General features: G+C 54.1%; 4 protein-coding genes across 4 annotated transcripts; 1 reads left to right on the top strand and 3 right to left on the bottom strand.

The window, feature by feature from the left end:
* Positions 1-1,612: 1,612 nt before the first annotated feature.
* Positions 1,613-4,114, bottom strand: NCLIV_008720 (uncharacterized protein; the record flags this gene model as incomplete). Its single annotated transcript, XM_003880388.1, has 3 exons — positions 1,613-2,450; positions 2,779-3,846; positions 4,059-4,114. 3 exons carry the CDS (start codon positions 4,112-4,114, stop codon positions 1,613-1,615), a joined length of 1,962 nt encoding a protein of 653 aa, XP_003880437.1.
* Positions 4,115-5,817: 1,703 nt separating this feature from the next.
* On the bottom strand, positions 5,818-8,668 carry NCLIV_008730 (hypothetical protein; the record flags this gene model as incomplete). The annotated part of the gene is made up of 4 exons (XM_003880389.1): positions 5,818-5,908; positions 6,476-6,613; positions 7,041-7,272; positions 8,632-8,668. The coding sequence occupies 4 exons, from the start codon at positions 8,666-8,668 to the stop codon at positions 5,818-5,820; spliced, it is 498 nt and encodes a 165-aa protein (XP_003880438.1).
* A 5,209-nt stretch (positions 8,669-13,877) lies between these two features.
* NCLIV_008740 (probable translation factor pelota, related) lies at positions 13,878-20,331 on the top strand (the record flags this gene model as incomplete). The annotated part of the gene is made up of 12 exons (XM_003880390.1): positions 13,878-14,011; positions 14,249-14,324; positions 14,590-14,664; positions 14,993-15,049; positions 15,591-15,668; positions 16,160-16,276; positions 16,809-16,910; positions 17,321-17,361; positions 18,503-18,674; positions 18,972-19,033; positions 19,433-19,539; positions 20,225-20,331. 12 exons carry the CDS (start codon positions 13,878-13,880, stop codon positions 20,329-20,331), a joined length of 1,128 nt encoding a protein of 375 aa, XP_003880439.1.
* Positions 20,332-20,718: 387 nt separating this feature from the next.
* On the bottom strand, positions 20,719-21,730 carry NCLIV_008750 (conserved hypothetical protein; the record flags this gene model as incomplete). The annotated part of the gene is made up of 2 exons (XM_003880391.1): positions 20,719-21,159; positions 21,578-21,730. The coding sequence occupies 2 exons, from the start codon at positions 21,728-21,730 to the stop codon at positions 20,719-20,721; spliced, it is 594 nt and encodes a 197-aa protein (XP_003880440.1).
* Positions 21,731-23,737: the final 2,007 nt, after the last annotated feature.

The raw sequence follows: 23,737 nt of genomic DNA on the forward strand, positions 1-23,737 counted from the left end.
AGCCTACGGTTTGTGGCGGGACGTCAGCATGACTGCCAGGCCTCTGCCGTCTGTTCTGTGGCCGGAACGATCTCATGAGCATTCCTCTTTGATGGTACACATCGCAATTGTCACCAGCGAGTGCACAGGCGTTCCGCATTCAGAGTTGAAATGGGGCGCCTTCGGTAGACAGGGGGCGGCAAGACAGGTGTTTCTTTTTTTATGTGTAGTAAGATCCGCCGCTGAATCTCAAAGCGCGAAGTATGTATGCGAACGCTGTTCGTTGAGTTGTCCTAGAAATTTTCTTGTTTCAAGGCCCATTTGGCTTTCGTCTCTCTACACTCAATCCTGTAGTGCCTCCGCAGCTTCTGTAGATCTTCTCAAAATCTGGTCGTTACGATGTCGAACACGCGTGTCGCCAGCAATGGTGTTTTACAGAGTCCAATGATTTCGATTGGTCCCTCATATCTTTTTTCTCGGAGAAAAGTGCTTTTTCATCCCACGTGTTTTCTGCGGTTCACACCCCGAGTGACCGCAACGGTTTGAGAACTCATATCCAGGTATCTCGATGGATGAACTCAATTTACGCGCATGCATGGTTCCCAAACAATGTTTCGCCGAGTGTGTAGAGGCGGATTGAACCCCCGCGAGAGAACAACTGAGCTAAGGGAGCGGTCTAGGCAGTTCAGGTTCAACGGTATTGATCTTGAGGGGGGGAGACAGAAGCGTCGGAGGTGTGTACGAGCATATGGCCACAAGACGAGGGGCACTTTGTTCACCTGGGGTGAACGAACAAGAGTATCATTATCCTGTTACTTCATTGACTCTGGTTCTCGGACGTTATAGTAAGCGACCTGTTCATTGCCAGAAACTTGGTCAGGTGGTTTCGTGTCGACATGGAACTGCTCACTGAAACTCCTGTGTGGTAGATGATGGCACTGTCTTCAGGTCAAGGGCAGTTTGACATCCCCTTGTACTCAGTTCTCGTGGCGAACTTCGTGGCAAGTAATGCCTATGATAACCACAACTTGTCGGGGAACGGCGCGTACCCTCCGAGGGGAGACGGAGTCCTTCAGGTCTCGTGGCCGATACTCTCTGTGTGTAGTCGTTTGTTTTAGTTGGGTCGCACATCTTTTCGAACCCGAAAGGGGTAGGTAAAGGCGTTGCAAAACATCATGATTTTCAAAGCCGACGTCTTTGGCACAGCACAGCGATCAGCCCTACCATGCAACCGAGTCCCCGGCACCCACGAAAGGCACTTTCGTTGTCATGCAGACGTGGTGTCCAGAGTTCTGGAAGGCAGGTGGAAACGTCGAAAAGAAGGATCGCCTGACATCGGGAATCAAACCAAAACAATACATGGGCTGCCGCCGCGACCATACATTTGGCCACGTGAAAGCCCATAAATAAAACTGGAAGCTGAGTCCTAATTACCATCGTGAGACAGCAAACAGAGCAGGTATGAGGACTCTCGTCCAAAAGCCGGGGAAACGGGAGTCCATGGCCACGTGTGGAAATGCCGTTTGTCCCTCCCTACGTGCATTCCGCCACTCGTAGACTCCATGTGGCTTGGACTCTCCACCTCGCCCGTCACCTTCACGAAACTGCGATTTCTTCTGTAGCCGGAGGGAAATTAAAAAGTAGGGCACTGCCTGGGTCCCGCGACGAACGCTGCGTTAATTTGAATACCGTCAGTTTGGGACATCAAGAAACACTTCTGTGAAGCGTTCTCGTAGGTGAAGCCGACACATGAATGGGGAAAGCTGGCGCACAACTGCTGGCACTCTTTGGCACTGGAGACCCCATTATGTCTCTTGAGAACCTGACCAAAGTGGAAACCTTCATTGAAGCATGGGTCGGTGGCCTGGCTGTCGGCGCATTTCTTAGGGCCGGAAACTGTGGTTCCTTCTTCCTTAACCCCGTTTACCTGTCGGAACATGTGGCAGCTGGTGGACATAATCTGGAAAGAGAAGTAGTTGCACTTGGGAGTGCTTGCACACTTCTCTTGGCACTTCAACGCGCTGGCCGCCGTTGTTGTTTCAACAAGGTTACCCACCAGCAGCTTGTTCTGCATGAAGCACGTCGATCCAGTAGACGGGGGAAGCACAGGGTCATTCGGGCACTCTTTGGGGCCTGCGAATGCGTTGACTCGAACGGCAGCGGTTCCTTGTTTCGTACTCAAGTAGCATCTGTACAGATCCGATCGGTACGTGAAGTAGTTGCACGACGCAGTCAGCTTGCAGAGTGTTTGGCATTCCTGGGGTGAGTCAGCTCCTAGGACACTCAGGATGTCACTGACGTACTCCACGTTCACTTCGGCGCATGAGGGAACCTGAACTGTGTTAGGGGGCGAAGGGTCGGGGAAGGGTCCTGGATAGGCTGGAGGGATTTGCGGAGGCGAAGGGAGTGGAGGGGTTGGAATGTGGTTCTCTAACGGCTGGAACTCCGGTGGCATGATGTCCGCGCAGAATCTGCCAGAACACGCCACAGAAAACAAAACCAAACCCGTCACGGTCGTCAGGAGCGAGGTCATGTATACGTGGTACTCAAACAGATACAGGGTACATCATATCTCTATTCATGAGTAAAGCTACGTAGACGAAGACATGCACACGTTGCGGCCGTAGTTGACAACTGCGACACGTCGTCTAAACAAGGCATCTGTAGGTTTCCCTGTGAATATGTCGAGGTACAAGGTAAGATACACACGGATGTCTGGAGATAAGGCGACGCTTGTAAACACTCGCCGAGGCAGTTGGCTTCTCTGCTCTTTGGAGTGCTGTGAAGGATGTATCGTACTTGGATCCGGAAAGGGTGTGCCTTCGGGGGATCGGGGTGTTGCCAGCCGTGCTATCCTTGAGGGTGCACTCCAAGATGTCTGCCTTGAAGGTGAAGAAGAAGCAGGCGTGTTCTGCCTGGCAGAGTTTCTGGCAAGCAACCGCTGAGTCAGTCACGAGGTGCCGCAGGGTTCCTGACGGGTATTCAACGTGCGACTTGTAGCAAGACTCCGTGGTAGTGCTCGCGGTAGTGGTGGTTGTCGGACTAGGATAGGGCGGGTACGGAGAGGGCGGAGGCACTGGCACGATAGGAGGGTAGACGGGCGGAGGTGGAACCCACGGCGGCAGGTTGGAGCCGTTGCAATCTCTGGGTCCGCTCATGGTGCCAGGAGCGTGCACGCGGCCCAGGGGGGCGTACTCGCTCTTGAGGTAGCAGTTTCTCAGTGCTGGGACCCACGTCCAGTACTTGCATTCGTTGAACGAGAGACATAGGCCGTAGCATTCTTCTGCTGTGCCGACGAGGTTGTTGTCGAAGATCTTGATATCGTAACCGAAGTAGTCCGTGTCTGCCTCGTAGCACGGCACGCCATTGCCCTCTGGCGAAGAACCCCCGCAGGACTTGGGACCGGAGATCGCCTCACTGTGTGGGGTCCGGCCCACGGTGGCACCGTTGTACTTTAAATAGCAGCTGAATTTTGAAGGAATGAATGTCCAGTAGTGGCATTGGTCGTTCGCCGCACACAGGCGCTGGCAGTCATCTGCATGTGGCACTGATTGGTCTTCGATCTTTTGCAGGTCGTAGCCGTAGTAGTCAGTCATGTACTCGTAGCAGGTCCCCGCTGGAGAGCAGACTTTGGGACCAGAGATCGCCAACGGGTTCGTAACAGCCCCATTCGGCGCCTGACTGTCCTTCAAGTAGCATTGCTTTCGATCGGGGATGTACGTGAAGTAGTAGCACTCTTCTTTGCTCTTGCATGCCTGCTGGCACTTCTCTGCCGACTCTGTCGCAGCCCCAACAAAAATTTTCTCCACGTCGTAGCCGAAGTAGTCCGTGTCAGCCTTGAAGCAGTTTACAGCCGCGGCTTCCGCCCTGAAGAGCACGTGGACAAAACAGGGTAACGCAGCGGATTGAACACAGCAGTGAGACGTCCCGCTCCCGCCTCGCTGAGATGCCTGCCACGCTAGCTCCCAGCTCTCTCCCCGGTTTGACCGAGATTCATACAGTTTGTACATGGAGAAAGATGGCCCTACACGGGTACGAAAAGCTGCGCCTCCCTGTGTGTAGCGGCTCTCTTCTCTTACTTGCTGGCGAAGAGGACCGCGGAGAGCGCCGCGAGGCTGAAGCTCTCGAGCTTCATCTTTTGAAACTGGAAAAAAGTAACTTGAGAAAGTGATCGCTGCGATGACTGAATATGGAGGGTGTCAGTTCCTTTTCAAAACTCGCAAGGCTCAAGTGACGCTGCACAGCCTCCGGGAAAAAAATCAGTCCGCTGGCGAAAATACGCTGGGCAAGGCCATTGATGAAGCAAATGTAATTGTGATGGCTTCTCAGCCTCTGTCACTTCCCCTGAAGAGTGTCCAGTTGGGTAGCCTTCATGGCACCGGCCGAGAGGGGCCCCGAGAGGCGGTCGCAGATAGGCAGCGCGCTCCCGGAGACAGGTGCAATCGAGGCGGAGACAGGGACCTTAGCTATTCTCATCGGGCACAAACATGGCGACTTGGCGGATGAGAGCCCCCAGAAGACAGAGAGACGCCCCCTGATGTTTTTTTTTGGTTGCTTCTGAGCCAAAAAGAGGGTTGGGGTCGGGAGGTTGAACGCCTTGGTCGCCACACAACATGGAGCCTTCCAGCGTCCATCTCTGAGCAAGTGCTGGGTCTGATGGCAACGGAGCGTTTGGAACGGCGAGCAAGGCGACGAAAATGAATGTAAACTACGGTCGATCAACAGAAGGCGCACAGAGCACCCGGGTAGCGTACGTTTCGCCCGGTCGACTGCTTGTTACCTGGTTAGTTTCATGACAGCAAACGTGATTTCTTGAGGGAGAACGGTTGTGTCGTGAAGCGAACGAGATCCACCGTGTTACGCATGCACCGCGGAAAAAGAACCTCATTTAGAAGGCCTTCTGTAGTAACCGGACTTTATGAAGGCAAATCCGACCCCCGCTGTCGACGCGGCGGCACCTGGTTTCCGTTTTAACCAAGGTGGTAATACGAGGATCCTTGGCAGAATCCACCACATAGCTGGATGTATGCAGACGATTTTTATATACGTGTGAGGGAAAATCTCGTTCTCTGCATGAAGGAATCGAACTGGATTCCTGTCTCGGAAAGAACCCGTTCAGCAACGGCGCGTGAATAGTCGCTACACCACACAGCCTGCAATCAACTGGTAATGCTTGCCTGTTCGATTGCGGCTAGAAAATTAGCCACCGTTAAAAGGAACTCAACGCGTTCTGGTGCCTAATTCTGCTTAGCGCCTACGCCCAGATAATGTGTTAAAGGTAACGTGTCCAGCATCGAGTGCGTCACGCTTTCTCCTTGTGACCAGTTCCTTTGATGTGTGTTGTGCGGGCTGCTTTCCCCTATTTGTCGCACCAACTAAACAGGCCATCTATTACTTTTTTTCTAGAGCCACTGTGAAAAAACTCCTGTGGTCCACACGTTCTTCGCATTGCCACGCGACTCCTTTAACCGTAACCAAAGAGGTAGGCGGCAGACCCGTTCAGGCTCTCGCGCTGTGGAACGCGTTTTTGCTTTTGCCTGCGGATCGTTGCAGTCGTTCCCGACGGTCTTAACAGATGAAGGCGACCTTACGTAAAAAGCAAGACGCCGGACGCGAATGATAGACGCAGGAAGGGGAGGTAGAGGCCGACAGGAACAACACTTTCAGCTTATTACTTTTGGTTCGTCTCAGCATCAGAGGCATTACACATGGTTTTTACACTCCGAAGCATGAAGGCGAGCTCAAGGTGTGCAAACACCGCAACACGGCAAGATAGAGGGAAGAAAGGAAAGAGAGGGAAGAAGAGGCAAGCAGATATGAGACACACCGAAACGGCATTTACGCCTCGGGGCACTCAATCTCGCCATCGTCCAGCATCCGCTGCACTTGCTTCGGGCTCTTCCCATCAACCGTGCAGCCGACCGAGTTGCTGCAAAGAAAAAAAAAACAGCAGAAGTGACTTCGTTCCAAGAACAGTCACCATTTGGCGGGAGAACTCCAACCCTCGACAGGGGAAAATTCCCGCCACGAAAGAAAGACGCAGACGGCCAGACGGTACCAGCAACAGAGCGCTGATTCCCAAGCGCTGCTCAGTTTGAAGCCTCCGTTACATCCTATGTATCAAAGACGAACCCAGGCTCTTGAAATGTGTATATCATTATATGCGACCCTCATCAATATCTAGATCCCACCGTGCACAGCTAAGACAGACAGGTAAAAGTTCAGCGGTAAAAATGTAGCACTCTTAAGTGGGCCACCGAGCTTGCCAGTCGTCTCCACGTTTCGACAACTGGAAACGTCAAGTAGCCATAATCGTTTGCATGTTCACGTCTATGCAAACATAGAGAGCACGGGTACGCACTTTTTCCCTGTTTATCAATATCTAACACCTACCCAACAGCTGTCTATACACGCAAATGGAGACAAACGGGTACACGGCTGAGTGAGTGTTCCCCAGAGATGCAAAACACATCTTATGAAGTTGAATCCAGCGTACCAGGTGCCGAGGATCTCTTTAACGGTGCCAGAGAACTCGCACGCTTGGCTCTTCGATCGCATCGTGCGGGCAATGGTGAAGACTTGCTCCAAAGACAGGTTGCCGCTGTGCTTGATGTTCTTTACCTTCTTGCGGTCTCTGAGAAAACAACCAATGTCAGAACGCGCCCCGCACGTTTCTCTCCATCGCCACATGAACGTCTAAAGCGGCTACTGTTGAAGGGCGAACCCAGCAAACTCAGACGCAAACGAATGAAGTCATCCGTTCTCCTTTCTGCTTAACATATTTAAACGTAGAAAGCACACGGTCGGTGCGATACCTGTCTTCTCCGTGCCCGTGCTGGCCGCGAGGTGCCTTCCACTAAAACTTCAGAAGAACGGAAACATAAGCATATTCGCTTTCTTTGCGACTTCTGCTTCGAAAAAGCTCTGATTCCCGTCCAGCTTCTGTATGCGCGGTCTTCCCAGTCACGGTACAGCCCCCAAAAGACACGCAACTTCCACTACAAACCACCCCGTTTCAGCAGACACACGGTTCTCCGCTGTTTCGCTCGTCGCGTCCTTACCTCGGCGGCTCCTTAAGCTCCTTGATGATCAGCGAGGAGGCCGAAGGGACGACCTCGACGGTCGCCTGTCTGTTCTGCACCGCAAGCTTGACAGTAACCTTCAGGCCTTTCCACGCAACAGTTGCCTTCGCGATGTCATCACCGACCTTCTTCGGCGACATACCAAGCGGACCGAGCTTGGGAGCGAGGACCGAGGATGCCCCGACTTCACCGCCAACCTGGCGGATGTAAACTGAAAACGACACCCACAGCAAACCACACTTGATGGATAGGCACACGGGTGTACGTACAGACACAACAGGTGGTATCTGCCTGCGAGACGCGGCTGACACCACAGCTTGTCTTTTGGGCAACGAGCGGAGCACGGACAACCACTCGACGCCTGACGCAGAAGCGCGCAACCCATCCTAAGCACAGGCGACAGAAATGCCGCCAGAGGGGGACAGAAGAACCATCTAGAGATGTGTGGCTGCCTGACGAAAACGGATACAAAGTGTCTTGGGATGGGGCGACCGAGACGGGTCCTAGCAGCATCACCGCGCAGAGGCAAGACACGAGCAGTTACGGAAAAGTTCGGAACCTTGAGAGCTCCCCGGAGAGAAACATGTGCAGGAGAGTCGTCGAGAGGTTAGAGAGGAGGGGAAAACGAGACGCAGGAGAAAGGGAAACAGCTGAAGGAAAAACTGTGAGAGCGAACGGCCGACGGAGGAAAGCACGAGCGAGAGGGTGTCAGGCAGGCAGGAAGAGAGAGGAAACCATAGAAAGCAGAAAGAAGCGAAAGACGAATCATGAGCCGGGGTGGACGTGTTAGAACGGGACACGCAAGCACGGCCAGTACGCATGAGAAAGGCGGGGTTGAATGCATGCTCCTAATTGTTGGGGTAGGTTAGATAAGGTACGCGAGTTTTGCCTTGACAGGCAAAGACATATTCCCACCTCCCCCACCTTTCACCCGCCGCTTCCCATCTCATTCAGTCGCCATCACGGTTCACTAACAGGCAGGAAAGGTTCCAAGGGACGAGCAAATGCCGCGAAGGGGGGAAAACCGAAAGTGCGGCGCTCGTGGAGACCAGCAAGCCCCGTTTCAATCACCAGGCAGACACACAAGGGTCCAAAAACGGGCCAGGCCTCCAAGAAATTCTGTTTACGCGATATTGTCGCCCTTTCTTTGCGGAAATGCCCAGTCCGCCCGTGTATATACACCAGGCTACTACGGGGTCTGTGCGCTGTTTTTCACGCGCTTGTAGAAAGGACGGCGCCTGCCTCTTTTCCACTACGAAACAAACAGGGACTACATTCTCGACACGTGCCCGCGACGCCGACGTAAAGTCTTGCATTTCCCCGGAAACTTCCAAAAAAACCCGCAAACTGTTTGAACATGCGTCCCTGCCCGGCCGACGACAAATGGCCCCTTTTCTCTCCCACGACCCGATCCCACACTTGTGCCGTCGCCGTGGTCTTCCTTCGATGCACCCGAGAGTCCGCTTCTCCAGAAAACAGGAGAAAGAGAAGGAGAAAACAGACACACACGCGCCCCGTGGGGAACGAAAGGGGCTCGAAAAGAGGGGAGAAACACGCCGCGACGACTTACTGTATTTGACTTCGCTGGGGTCGAATTTGGGCGCCATCTTCTCGGCTCTGCAAGGTCAGAGTAGCAGGGCGAAATGAGGAGGAGACGAGAAGAAAGACTGGAGCCGAGAAGAGACCGACCAAAAGACAAAAAGCTTAAAAAACGCGACAGCAGTGAGAGCCTCCAACGGTGTCGCCTCACAAACACCGAGCGCCCTCGATGACCCAAGCAACGGAAAGCCTTGCGGAAGAAAGAACACAGAGGGGTCGTACGCCCCAGCCTTTCAGATTTTGCATGTACATTTCGTCCCCCCTCCCCCCGCGCCCTTTGGCCACTCTAGCACCAGCTGAGCGAATTCTTGCCCGCGGCTTATATACAAGTAGCCCCGGTCGATCTCAGATTTGAATTCAAGAGAGGCCGTCGGCGACTGCCCCAGCACAACAAATTCGACAGGGAAACGTGGCTTCCACCGGCCACAAAATGCCGAGGTTTTCCGTCGCAAAAAAGCGTTTTTCTCCTGGTTCACTCCACATCTGGTAGTCAAAAGGCAAGCAGAACAGACAGTTCGCTTCCGAAATTCACCCTTCCTATGTCTCCTCGAATGAACGCGTCGAGCTAAGGAAGCGGCTAGACAGTTTCCAAGCCGCTCTACACGCCTGTCTCGCTCCACGCTGGTGCGTGCGTCGATAGAGCGCCGTCTGTGGATTAAAGCACTCCTTTTGCCTCCCGGAACACCTAATTGGTATCTCGAAAGCTCCTTTCTGTATTCTTTCGCTCGCTCTTCGAATTTCTGCGGGCGATGTGCGAGCGATGCTGCCTCTCGCTGTCTGCAGCCGCACACAATGCGCCCTCAGCGTCTTTGAGATCTTTGTCTCCTCTCAAGACCAGCCCATAGTGGTGGTGACTTGCCGCTTGTACAATTCATCAACGGCAAGAACCGCACACAAACCCATCACGCATTCCTGCGCATGGATAAACATAGGCCGGACATGAATACAAGTGTAGGTACTCTGTATTCCTCGGTGAGCGAAGGAGGTACGGGAGCAATCGCCGGGTCACAGCGGAAGCAGCGTTACGCGTGGGCATGCCCAAGTGATCAGCTGTTTAGAGTAGCAACGAGGTATCGAGAAAAAGGACGGTGGCGAGGATCATTGCCGTCAAGAGAGCATGCTTGCGATGAACGCTGTTGCTCCTCACCCCCAGTTGCTTCTCCAGAATGCACACGATTCCCGCGGACCGTGAAGGTCCGCTTCTGGTGGCATGCTCATACTCACGTGCTGCTGTCTTTCACAGGGGGGCTACAGGCGTGTTCTGGCTATCTCTGCTTGCCTCTGAGAGCATTGTGTATCGGGTCTCGCCACCGTATACAAACAGACCCCGTTCCACGCAGCTACGAATACAGAAACAGAAACCAGACGTGAAATGTGAGTCACCGAAACAGGATAGTTGAGTCTCTCGCCAGAATCCTTTGTGGAATCTGCCCCGGAAAAAACCCAGGCTAACTGGGGACAGCTGCACTGTATGAGGACACGGCACCACATGGATTTTTCATCGTGGACAAGAAGCTGCAGAGGCTTTCAGACAGCGCTCCAGCCTCCTCCCTCAACTGTGTGTCCGCGTACAAATTGCCTCGCCTGGATTGCTACGAAGGCGAGACCAAGAAGCCACGAGATGGACGGTAGAGGCAATGCCGGGAACAGCAAGGAACTGAGAGGAGTGCTTGGCGGATAGGCGGACTTTCAGGTGGAAGGACTCGATCGAAAGACTTCTGAGGGAAACGAAAGGATCACGAGAGACGCTTTTGCCTGGTTCATATTTTTACACGCCTTTCTATTTCATATAAGGACATCTCGAGACACAGATGTCCCTGAGCCATTCACCTCGCATCGTGGCTGTGCGACTCACTGCTACACGATGGTACCGACGCCGCCAATTGTGCTTCTCTGTCTTTGTTTGAGTCAGAAAAAGCTGCCCGTTGCTAAATTTATTCTCGTCCCATTTCTGTGACAAGTACCAGGGAAAGCAGTTGGAGGTTTTTTGTTTGCCTGGAACTGTCGGTGTGTGAGTTGTAGCCCACGAAAAGGTTGAAACAGAACGCCTCGAATCGAAATGTTTGAGAGGCGGCCAGCAGGAATATCAAAGTGCCCTACGACAAAGCCTCTCGAGGTGTCCTAGCAAGCATCTGATCAGCAGAGGCGTAGAAATATAGGGGTATTCTGATCTTCCCTCTCAGTAGAAAGTAGCAGAAACAGTGCTTTGTTCATCTGGTCTGGGAGACTTACACAGAAGGCGAAGGACTGCGTTCTCCACCGGGGTGTGCTTGCATTGCTCGCACACCCCCAGCTGAGTCTCCGCACCTGGTAGATTCCCACTGCTGGAGAGAAGCCACCCGCAACAGAGACGCACAAAACCGTGGCTAGGAGACTTCTGTGGCTTCCTGCAAAAAGAAGGCACGGGCAACGGGGTGCCTCCCGAGGAACTGGAAAAAGAAGACTTCTGTCCACCGCCCATCCCAGCAGAGTTGACCACGCGAACATCATGCTGGGTTTTGTGGAGCCCCTTTCTTCACAATTTACGATTGCGCTTTCGGCAGTCCAGTCAGAGGAACATTTGTGACGGCAACGACGCGCCGTAAGAGCGAAAGCGACGGGCGATCACACCAAGGATGCCATTGAGAGGTTCGACTCTAGGCAGCACACCGATGCTTCATTGGCATGGAAGGGTAGTGTCGGCGCAAAACCACGAAGCGCAGGAGAACCAAGGTTTTCTCAAGCTCTCTACTGTGCCAGATTTTCGATCTGCAGAGCTAGGGAACAGTTTTCTTGGGAAGGGAGGAGCGTCCACTTTTGCTGTCAGTAACTCGTGAAGGTTCTGCAGCATATGAGTTGTTTTGCATACACTTGAACCTCTACACGTGTAAACAGACACCTGCAGGTCCACCGTTGCAGCAGAAGACGTGCATTCGTTAGGTTGAAGGCGATCAGAGAGCTCGATCTACATACATTTACATGCATATGCATACCTACGTACAAGCGCGCACACACCCACACACACACACGGTATGCATATATATATATATATATATATATATATATATATATATATATATATATATACGCAGAAATGGTTGCACACTGCCATACGTATATATGCTTATGTTTGTCCTTGTGCGAGTTCTTTTTTGAGTACGTCTTTCGCTTCCTGGAGATTAAACACCGCTGGTATTGCCAGAGCCGAAATGCAGGCGCGTGATTCTGGCGTTGGCTTTGAGGCGTGACTCAATGCGCGTGCAGGAGGGCGCAACACGGAGCATATCAAATCGCGGTAGGCTGTTGCCCAGGAAAAAGGCGTGTCTTCTTTTTCGAAAGCCCACCGGGCTTTCTTTTGTTTTTCAGATTCTCGCCGAAGCATCAGCTTGTTCTTTTCTTCGGTTGATCCCGGGTTTCCTTTGGACGGCCTATCTGTTTCCTGTTCGTTTTTTCTTTTGCAGTCGGACGGCTTTTCTCAGCGACAATCGACTTGGCTTTTTTGCGTCAGCTGAGCGCCGAAGAAGGTCCCATTGGGCTCTTTTCCCCGTCCTTTTTCTTTTCGGTGGTGATAAGGAATGAAAGCTCTAAAGGAATCACAGACGAGACGGAAATCGACTTGTGCTGTAAGGAAAACGACGCCTTTGTCTGCGCAGCAGGTACAGCAGACCTGCATGTCTGTCTCGCTCGCAGGATGCAGCCTTCTTTTAAAATGCCGAGATCTCTAGATTCGGGTGTAGAGCTACTTTCTGCTTCGCCTCCCAGCGAGAAGAACTCTCGAGGAGTCGGGCGATGCCCGCGATGCCTTGACGAGACAACTCCTCTGCTTCCTCGGCTGTGACGCTGTTTTGTGCGATCGATGCGCATATGCGCATGGAAAACTGAACAGCCCGTTTCTCTACAGACGCAACTCGATCCCGACTGCGCCGACGTTACTGTTTTTCCACCCCGGTTATGTTCCAGGCGATATCTAAGGATTTCTGTGTGCACGCGTTTAAACGGGGTGGCGGTCTTCGACATCGACTGGCCTACCGGCGCTGCTCTCTGCCTTTTCTCTTGATTGCAGGCTTGAAGGCGACCGGACTGACACGCGTCACAGTGGGTATAGGTTTTGCTGTTTCGGGTTAGTTGTTCGGATGTACAGCCGTCGTTTTCCTGACTTCCCCCTCATCTCGCGAAGAGGCTTCTCAAGGCAGACGGGAAGGGACAATTTGATAGCCTCTGCGATTCGCCCTTTCTCGTTCGGTCCATTTTGTTTGCCAGTCTCTTCTCCGCCGCGCCCTCTCCTTCTGCGCCGAAGTGTTTCCCAGAGCTGCCTCGTCTAGCGGCTGTTGCGGCCAGATGACACAAACGCGGGGTTTCCCGACACAGAAAGCTGGTCTGCGCGGGGTGCTTGTTCGCAAGAAAATGCGTGCCCCGTCCCTCAGCTCCTGTTAGCCTCCGACCACAGGATCACTCTCTGAAAGCTTCGCTTTCGAGAGAGTGCTATGGGGTGTATCTGGTGGTACTCGGTCAGGTGTACCTACACCTCACTCGGCAGGCCTAGCAGGCGAAGGTCATGCAACCGAGGAAGCTGTCGAAAAGGCTGACCTTTGTGCATTCCTCCGGCACTTCCTTCTTAAACTCGCTCTGACCGTTTGTCTCTTGAAGCCCATTTCTCTTCTCTCCGCACCAGGTCTCGTCTGTCTCTGCATAGGGCTTTTTGGCGCTTGTCCACGCGCCAGTCTTCCTCCCTCAGTTGGCGTGTCTCTTTCATTTCTCCACTGTCCCTCCTGTATCGCCACGGGGCACGACACGTCCGGCCGCCTCTTCTCTACGGGTGGCCTTGTTTGGCGTCTTGGCATCGCGAGAAAAGAGAGCCAAATTCTTCAAAAAGAGGTGGTTTCTCGATACTCCGCAGGGCTGGTGCGGGAGGCGCCCAGCTTCTGGGACTCCTCTTGACGACGAAGGAGGTCCTCGATTGGCGCAGCTTCCAAGCCTTGCCGAGTGTGATACATCTCTAATCGCCTTCACGCCGGCCAAAACAAGTAAACCGACACCACGCATGCGGAGGATAGGTGCCCATCTGTTCGCTGTTCATGTACAGCTATACATATGCATGTGTATACATGTATAGGTAGATACATGTATGTGGAGATATAAATACAGAGGAGGCGCGAAGGCCGAGACGGAGAACAGAGAGGGAGAAGAAGGGGGCGGGAGAAACGGTAAGGGAAAGAGAGAGATATCGTGTTCAAGACAATGAAGCTGATGAAACAGAACTACGAGCGCGATGGCAGCGGTTCCATCGTTTGCGAGTGCGAAGTGGCGGATGACGTTTGGACCCTGTACAATATCGTCCTCCCCGGCGATAAAGTCAAATGCGTCACGACACGGTAGGTCCTCGCTTCGAAACAGAGTTTCACACGAATCCCGTCAGTTCCGTGTCCTCTCCTGGGTGTGCCTCGAACTGCGTGTACACCCAACTCAGTTGTCTCTGCGAAAACCTTTTCCAGCGCCTGTCAAAAAATGAAAGCAGCAACGCTGTGGGCTCTCGCTGCGTGGATTCCTTGAGCGGTGGTGAGAGAAACCAAACGCGCCTGATGCACTCTGGTGCACTCGGCATGACTCAGGAAGCTACAGAAAGAAAGCGATACGGGCGCGGTGTCATCGGAGGTGAAGAAGATCGTCCTCAACATCCTAGTGAAGGTGAGAGTCTCTAGATGCACCTTGCCTCGTGCTGGTACTGTCTTCGGTTCGCTCGACTCCGAGCCCCGGCTGTGTCAGGCGACCTCGCAAATGGAAACTTGCCTTTTCCACTCGTGGCGCCTCTCCCGTATTGATGGCCCCGCTGTCTTGCGTTGTCGTGTCCTTCCGCTCTTTGTGCGGATCCATCTCTGCATCGGGCTTCGACAGGGTCTATTTTGCAAGGGTGTTCTTTCTATCGCCTTTCCTCGGGCGTGTGTATCTACAGAAGATCGATTACGAGGGAGATGGCGATGTGCTGCGAATCTCGGGGCAAGTTGTCGAAGAAAATCCCTACGTGAAGGTATGCAAACCCCGCTTCCAGTTGGTTTCTCCTTTTCTCTCGTGAATCGCTCTTTGTGGCCACGCGCCGACCGTCGCTCTTCCCGCCTCTTTTGCTTTCCCCAGCGCGTACGAAGTCCTGCGCTCCCTGGCAGGCAGAAGCGCACGCAGTGGAGGAGATCAAGACAGAAGGGCGCAGAAACGGGGCGGGGTGAACGTACTGATGGAAAGGAGACAGTAGACCTGTCCAGGCGCAGAAGGCGAGCGTCGAAGGTGCCCAATCAGCCCCAAGAAGGGACACTCGCCTCTTACTCTTCCCATTGTCCCCGAGTCTCTGTCGTCCTGTTCAGATCGGCAGCTACCACACTCTCGACATTTCTCTGCATACGAAATTCACCCTTTACAAGGTGAGACGATGGAGCCTTTCTGCCTGCTCGTTCTCCGCTTCAACTCATCTCCGTCTCGGTCCTGCAAAGAGAGGCAAACGTCTCAAGTCAACCTCCGATTTGTGTCGCCAACGCGTCGGCCTCACCGTTCCTGAGGCGTGTGTCGTGACCATCCAGCTGCAACACCTCAACGCGGCGACACAGTTTGAGGGCAGGGAGCGCGTGTGCGGTTTGCTTCAGCGACAGAGTCGCAGGTGGATTTACTTCCGAGACTCTTTCTTCTGTTTCACCCTCAGACTGGAACCAAGGGACAAATGCCTCCTGGGACCCAGCCTTCCCGCCACTTGTCGCTCGTCCTCGGCTCCTCTGCTTCGCGTTCCAGATGAAGCGGAAACGCGGAATTGCCTTTGCGTGGGAGAGGTGCATGCAGGGAGTTCTGTGCCGCGCCGAGGGTTCCTTCTCGCGGTGACTTCCTCTCTACCCCTGGAGACCAGGCGAGAGAAACAAAACATAGAGGTTTTTGATTCCCTTTTCCGTGCTCTGCGTGTCCTTCGCTGCGCAGGAACAGTGGGACCGTTTATTCCTGGACAGGCTGCAGGAGGCAGTCGATCCTCACCGGAGTGCCGAGGTCCAAGTTGTCGTGAGTCTCTCAGTGCGCGAAAGGCAGTTTCCCGAGTCACCCTTCACCCCGCATGCACCCCGACCCATCTTCTCTCCGTCCCAGCCCTTTCTGTTTGAAAAGAGAGAAGGCACGAACAGCAAGGACAGTGCGTTCTGTGGATCTACCTGTCTTGCCGCCAGTTGTTGAAGCTTTAGAGCCGCAAAGCGAGCATTTTGGACCTTTCTCGAACCCCACAGTGTTGCGCAGGGGCGCGTTGTGCGGATGGCCCAGAACTTTAGAGATTCAACGAGCTAGCAACGCCTAAAGTGCTGGGACCGGACAGGCGTCCCGAATGCCTCGTGACAGCGTCAGGAGCATTTTGGTTTCGCCTCTACGAACAAAAGCAGTGGGGTGTACCTGACATGTGCACCCTCTGTTTTCCGCTTTAGCGCCGATGCTGGCCTGGACAAAACGGTGTGCGTGCCTCGCCAGTTCCCTGGAGCTCGTGTCTCGCCTTCTGCCCGTTGCAGCTGATTGAAAGCGGCCTGTGCCACATCTTTCTTCTCTCCTCCTCCCTCGCAAAGCCTGTGGCGAAAGTGACGGCGGCCATGCCCAAGCAGAGGGGACATTTCTCGAACTATGAAAAGGTAGAGGGCCGTGTCCGCTGCGTCCCGGAGCAAACGGGAGCGCGAACGAGGGGGAGGGGCGGGTCTCAGCGCGAGGGAGAAGGACAGGCTCCGGATGGCGGAGGGGACTAAGCCGACGCAGTAAGACGCGCGCGGCTTCTCGTTTTGCCCCTCTGGCGGCTCGGGTTGTCCGTGGGTCTGAAAAGCGACACAGCCTGTGCTCTAGCTGCTTTAGCTGTGAGCGCGTTTTGCCTTGAACGCTCGAGTTCACAGAGAACCTGACGCCTCTGTGCGCAGTTCGAGGCAACTCTACGTGGCGGCTCTGCTACCCTTTAGGTTTCACTCTCTGTGTTGAAGTCTGCATTTGCAGATATTTGTATGGCAGGATGTACAGATACATATATATATATATATATAGGAATAGGAAGAAATGTGTATGCAGATCTGTGTTTGGAGATACGTAGTTATATATATATATAGGCAGTCCCACATCTCTAATGATACACTCGGATGATATCTGTGTTGCGTAAGATGGACGCTGTCTGTTTCCTAGGTGAAGAGGCGTTTTTTCGAGGACGTGTTCTCGAGTCTGTTTGTCCACACGAATCCCGAGACGGTGAAGTGCGTTCTGATTGCCGGTCCAGGATTTGTGAAAGTGAGCCTCTGAACGAGGTGGACAGGTTTGGAGAGTGTCGGATGTCGATTGGAGGGGTCGATGCCGCACCGAGAAGCCCTCAGGAGCATTGCTCTCAGAGGTTTCCCATTCTGTTCTCAAAAGGTCCAAAGTAGAGGCGCGCGAACGGAGGTCGAGAGTCAGCCCGGTGCATTGCGCGTCACGTTGATTATTTCTCCCTCGTGCTAACACTTGGACAGAGAGGCTAGGGACTGGCCTTAGCAGTGGGGGGAGAAACTGGAGCGCATCAGCGTTTTGTTTCTAGGGAAGTGCGGCTTTTTCTGAGTAGATATTGGACTCTTTTCGCGTGCGCCGCCAGCAAGCAAAGGTTACGAGCCAGGGACGGGGGCTCATTTGTCTTTCATTCTGGTTTCCTTCTGTCTTCTCTTCAGGACGAGTTCCTGCGGTTTCTCCACCAGGAGGCGGTTAAGAGGTGAGCGCTCGGCGGCTGTGCGAGAATCCCTTCCCAGAACGCAAAGGCGGGAGATCGCCGCTGTAGAGGAACGACAGAAAGGGAAAAAAACCCCAGCTGGCCTAAGAGGCGAGAGAGGAGCGACCTTTCGGCAGCCACGAAGCCAGGCCAATCGCCTGTCACCTCTCCTCAGCGCATGCAGGACACCGTTTTGATGCTAACATCTGCATGCGCGCGCGCTCGCAACGCCAGGGGAAACCCGTTCGCTTCGGCGCACTTTCTGTTTGCATGCACAATGCAGAGACTGCAAAGACTTCATTTCTCGGAAACAAATGTTCGTCACTGCTTCCGCCTCAACGGGACACAAGTAAGACTTAGCGCGTGCCTCCCTGTCTTTTTCAGTATCCGTCAATTCGAATATTGGCTCGCATAAAGACGCTAGGATACATGCATGTGTGGACACAACCCGTAGACGCAGATTTAGAACAGTGCAGCGACACCTATCCGTTTTATGTAGGGTGTTCATCGTGTTGCATAGGCATACATATGAAGATATATATATATATATATATATATATATATATATGTTATGCGTGTGCATGAGTTTCTGTGGGCTTCACAGCCGAGCGTAAATGCACGGTCCCTAGGTAAGGTCGTTTGCGACGGCACACAGAGGCGTCGAAATGTTGGACCAGAAAGTGGTTTGCGTTCGTCGGAGTACCCAAATCGGGAGTCTCTACCAGCGAGCATGGATTCGCGCGAGTACACCACTCCGCTGTAGCATGCCTCGCATTTTTCCGTTTGTGCATGCATCCGAAGGACGCTGGCTTTTGCATGCACGAAGAAGCCGTCCTACGGTGACCTTCTAATTATTCTGCATATAAGTTTGCACTCCTCGACTGATCCGTACCCACACAGACCTATGCATGTGCTTGCACTACGTAGGCGTGTGAACACTTGACGTTTATGTCGCCGACGTGCTGGGTGTTTCCCGACTGTTTCAAAGAACGGAACGAAACAGAGACGGGCTGTCGACGTCGGAAAGTCTGACGGCCTTGCCAGTGGGGTGTCGCGTCCTAGAAGCGCTGAACACATATTCTGGTGCTTGGCAGACAGTCCCCTGAGAGCCCGGTGTCTCGCCTGTCGGCTGTCTGTACACCAGGCAGGCGCTGACTGAGCTTCTCGCCGATCCGAGTGTCTTGGCGCTTCTCGAAAACACGAAGGCGGCACGCCATGCACAGAGACTGCAGGATTTCTACAAGTTGTTGAATAAAACGTTGGACGCCTCGGCTGGCAGCGATTGCCGCAATCTGACCTGCTACGGCCCGACGCAGGTGCGACTATTTCGTTTCGTGCCGCGTCTCTCAATGTTCACGCAGAAAGAAGGCTGCTCCGGCGGCGACGTGGCGCATGCAGGCGACGGCAACAAGAGGCACATCCCCATTCTCTTCTTGTCTCTGTCTTTCTCTATGGGCGGTTTTGAGCATGTTGTGGAATGCTGTGTTTTCCGGAAGTGCTAGGGGACTCAGGGAGCGCTTCGTTGAACAGTCACAGAAGCTGCCTGTGGTAGGGTGTAGGTCAAAATGCATGCGCAGCACCTTTGTTTCTTCTGCCTCGGTTGCTGGCTTCAGGTCGCGACAGCTGTCGAAGTTGGAGCCGTGGCGTCTCTGCTGATCACCGATGGGTTGTTAAGGTACGGAGACGTTGGCGAAAAAAACGGCCGTCGAGGGGAGAACGTGGACAGTGTCTTTTAACGTTCTCACTAGCCGCATTCTGACCGCGAGGCAGAGACGAGACCCCGTCTGCGAGTCGAGGTTGAGATTCCGTCGGGGGAGTCTCTGCTTGAATCGACGCGCCTCTCGCTTTCGTAGCTTCCTCCTTGTCGCTACGAGAGTTCGGACTGCACGGGCGTGGTGTGGCTTTTCGCTTCCTGACTCTCACAAGGCGCTGTCGCGGTGTAACTGCAGCCACGGCGCTGCCTGGAGGGCGCGACAGAGGCACCGGCTGGGGGCTATTTCCGCGATCGTTTCGTGCTTCTGTCGGCTCTTCCAAATCCCGAAGCGTTTCCTTGCGGTCGACTGTCTCCCCTCAGGTCCAGCAACACAACTGAGCGACGACGCTTCGTCCGCCTGGTCGAGGAGGTCGAGCGTGCGGGTGGCGAAGTTTTGACATTCTCGGACCAGCACACAAGCGGCGAGCGTAAGAAGGGAGATAGCGACAGTCTTTTACCGGATCCGAGTTCCATTGTGTTACCAGAGCATAGTTAAGAAACTACTGTGGAGATAGAGCACTTGATCGCCACGCATTTATGTAACAAAGGTAAGCAGGGTAATCTGGGATACGTGGCGTAACATTAGTAATCCAAGGGAGGTGAAAAAGATTCGCGACAAACAGAAACACGGAAAGCGCCGCAGAGAGGAGAAAGAGTGAAGCGTTTTCTTCTCCGGTCACATGCGCTAGCCGTGAAGAGAGGCGAGCAAAGATTCCGTTCCCGGGCGTTTTCAACAAAGGCAGTGCCGCGTTTGCGAAGTGAGCGAACGTGGGAACGACGGAAGACGCGCCTCGGCACGAGATACAGCAACCTGCAGCTTTGCGGATGTTTTTCGCGAGCCCCAGCAGCCAGGAACAAATCCGATTTTTGCTCTAGAATGGGGAAAGACGTCGCCGGGGGGAAAAGCGAGTCGCGCCCAGTTCAAAGCCGCCACCGCAGTCTGGCCACGTGTGTAGCATGTCTCGGTGAAGGCCGATGTGTGAACAGATGTGTAGGACACGGATCACGTTTTCAGTTAGTGGGTGCTTGTTGCGGCGCGCAAGCGCTGTGTCTCTTTTTGAGCGGCGTGGAAATTTGCTGTGTTTTGCCTCGGCCGCGTTTTCGTCTGCGCAGAGCTCAACATGCTATCGGGAGTGGCGGCGATCCTGAAGTTCCCGATCGACGACTTTCTGGAGGAAGATGAAGACAGCGGAGACGAGACGCGCAAGAGAGAGAGCTGAAACGGAGAGGCGTTTTCTTGCCTGCGCCTGCTCGAGCGCGGGCTCAAGGGCGCCTCGCCCTTTTACGGTGGAGACAACAAACGAGTTCTGAATTCTCCCACAGAGAAAGACAGCCGGTCCGAGGGGGTTTTGTGTTTTCGGAACGCAGCGACGTGGCGTGGCTGCTCGCACCTCGAGACGCTCGCCCGCATTCATGAGACTTGGCCGCAAAAGCTACCGACAGAAAAGGGGACTGAACGGCAGTGTCTAGACACCACACACTCTGCTTTTAGAAAGCGGCTTCACCAGAGAGAAAGAGACACCGCGAGAGAGGAAACGCGACTGGCAAGAAACACCACAGATCTGTAAAGCAACACTAGACCGTTACGCCTTTTTCGAAGTTGAGTCTCATATGACTTCCCAGACCAAGTCGTCCGAAGGGCGAGTGGGAGTCTGCGCCGCCGACGCCTCGGCCTGTCCCAGGATCGCTGGACACGCTCGACTGTCTACAACGGTCCGGCGTCGGCCAGGCTGCGGTTCTGGCCCTTCTTGCCGCGACTTGGCGTGCGCCCGAAGTCGCTTCTTTGGGCGTCCTTGCCCGCCAGACCCCCGCTGTGTGGACAGTTTCGTTTCAAAGTCGCCAAGAATGCCTGGTCCCTGCGGCGCAATCACAGAGCCTAGGGCCTGTTTCTGGCGAAGCTGCCAGCGCTGCTCTCGCCGCCGTTCCCGCTCCTCTTCTAGCTTCTCTTGGCCACCCCACACACGCCACGCGAGCTGCTGGACCTCTCCAAAGCGATAGAGCCGCATCGGCTTAAACGACGCGCCATGGGGATTTGGACGTTCTTCCACCTGTGTAGAGGCACCACAGAGGGCACATCTCGGATTTACACGTTCTTGCGCCTCTACGGAGCAACGGTGACATGGCCAACTACGGCGCTGGGCCTCTCTGGGGTGCTGGGCGACAAAGAACGGCGCAAGTTGCGGCCGCTCCGAGCGTTAGCCGCCACGACCACGATACACAAGAAACACATCTCGCTTCTCTAGCGCACGTCCCAAAAGCTGTTCGGCGCTGCAGGCGAGTAACCCGTTCTTTCCGCTGTGTGCCCCGGATACCGCTCCCCGGAACTTGCCCACGGAAACCGGACAGGGAGTGAATTCGGCACGGGAGGGAGCGCTTTTCCGAGCAGACGTTCGGTCCCTACCCTAGGTGTGAACACGGAAAACGGTACCCGAAAACGCATCTAATCCTAAACAGAGCAATTCTTACCGTCAAGAGCCCTTGGGACACGGCGTCCCGAAGCGACTGCAACGGCAGACAGAACGTTTGCGCTGCCTCCTGTTGAGTTATCTGACGCTGCAGATTCTCCCCGTCCACCGTATCAGGACAGATCTCTTTTTCGACGTGGAGGGTAGCCCTCATGCCTGTTGTTCGAGAAACCGCAAAGTTGCTGTACGACATCTGCCGCCGCAGATCGTCCCAGTCTTTGTCGGCAGAGCGACTCGAGTGGCACTGCGGGTGTCTGCACACCCGATAGATAAAAGTACGTCTTTCTATGAGAGCGCGTTGCCTCGCATCCAGTTCCGCCGACGGCCCAGGAGTCTAGCAAGCACGGTCTCGCAGCCGTTTAGTGCTGGTCATGCAGCCAGGGTATGTTTTCGAATTCCCGGCTCTCATCGCTTGAAGAAAACGGCCATGCGGTTCGGTGAGGACACAGTTTCGAGCGCGAACCCGCGAAAGGGAGTCACACACTCGTCCTGTGTCTGCCTCCTCACAGAGTTCCCCTTTTCAGACCTTCGCTGTCTGGCCCATCCTCTCGGCTGCGACTAACGGTTAGCACACGTTCTCAGGAAACTCCTTTCAAGAAAAACGTGTCCACGAACACGGCTAGTTACGACAGACAGGGATACACATCGAAGTGATTTGTGCATTGAAGCTGGGTCACACCCCCTTCGACAGAGAAAGAAGAGTCGTTGCCGGTTCTTCACTTCTGACGAAGGATCGCTGTCAGTCCCCACAACGTCTCGTCTGAAAACGCGATGGGCTGTGGAGCCTTAGTGTTCCGCAATGCCATTGCAAGTCCGGTGAGCAGTTTGAAAGTGCCCGCGACGAGACGTTGGATTCAGGATCCACGATCTCGGCACTGTCCAAATCGGCGGCAACCGCAGTCCTCCAAGAAGGCAAACAAAGCGCTTGTGTTACGCAGAGCACAGACAAAGTTTGGCAAGACTCGCCGCACTACACGGGAACCTCGAACCGGATGCATCTGCGCCGTGCCAGTCGCACTGTGCACAGTTGACTTTCCGAAAACGTTCTCGCGAGAAACTCAGGAATGAAGATTCTGAGGAAGCAGGGGCTGCCTATCCAAAACGCGTGGGGAATGTGAGATGGCAGAGTTCACCTAAGAAAGGAAATCCCTGCCAAAACGCCAGAGACAATTAAGTGACACTCGCCGACGGACTACTCTCTGGTACCTTGGGCAGCTTGACTTCTAGCAGCTCTTTTTGACTCTGCAGTGCATGCAAAGGAAAAGTCGTCCCGCCTACAGTGTCGAACCACGGCGGCGCGAGCGATGAAACTGAAGCAAACCTACGGCGCAGCACGGCTGCAGTCCGCTAGCAGACAGAGCTACGTTTTCTTGGCTGTACAGAATTTCGATGTGCGGGGAAAAACCGCGAACTCTCCAAGGAAGACCAACGTCGTCCAACTGGAACCCCTCGCTCTCAATCGAAGGCACACGCGCCAGATGGTGAGGCCATCCAGGCTCTAGCGTCTCCGGGTTTGCAATATCAAAGGCAGGCTCCTTCGAGCGACTGGACGGTCCGTACGTGAAAAGTTTTGAAGTAATCTGATTGCCAAATTGTGAGCAGCGGTGGGGAGGGTCATCGAGGTCATCCAGTGAACACTCGCAGTGATTCGGCTACCCGGCGCCGTCCTCGAGGTAGCGCCTAGATTTCCCCGCAGCGCTGGGGGCAACACGGCTCATCGAACATCGAAACCCGGAAACGCTCACGTTTTCCGGAAGGATCCTCTTCCGGAGACTCCCAAAGCAAAGCTCCCATACACAATTCAATACGGCAAGACATCGCTTCAAAGCGAAAGTAGAGTGACATACGAATAAACCCAGGCGGAATCTAGACAATTTATGGTCGCACATGCAGCCGCCGCGCGTACAGCCGCTTTACGTCTCGGGATTTACGAGTGACTCAAAGCTGCGTCTCTATACAAGGGATGCTCTATTCGCCGCTTGGAGGGCCGTGCTCCGTTGTGCCGTTTCGTTTCCATCTTGTGTCAATAGAGAAAGGAGTGATTACCCAGCAGGAAAAGTTCAGTGTCCAACCGTTTTTCCCTCGGGGGTGCAAACGTAGTCCGCGGTCCCAGAAGTACTTCAAGTTTTTCCGAATTCATCGTACGGGACCTAAGCTCAAT

This window comes from Neospora caninum, chromosome III (genome assembly GCF_000208865.1).
Source record: "Neospora caninum Liverpool complete genome, chromosome III".
In the NCBI taxonomy this organism is placed as follows: domain Eukaryota; phylum Apicomplexa; class Conoidasida; order Eucoccidiorida; family Sarcocystidae; genus Neospora; species Neospora caninum.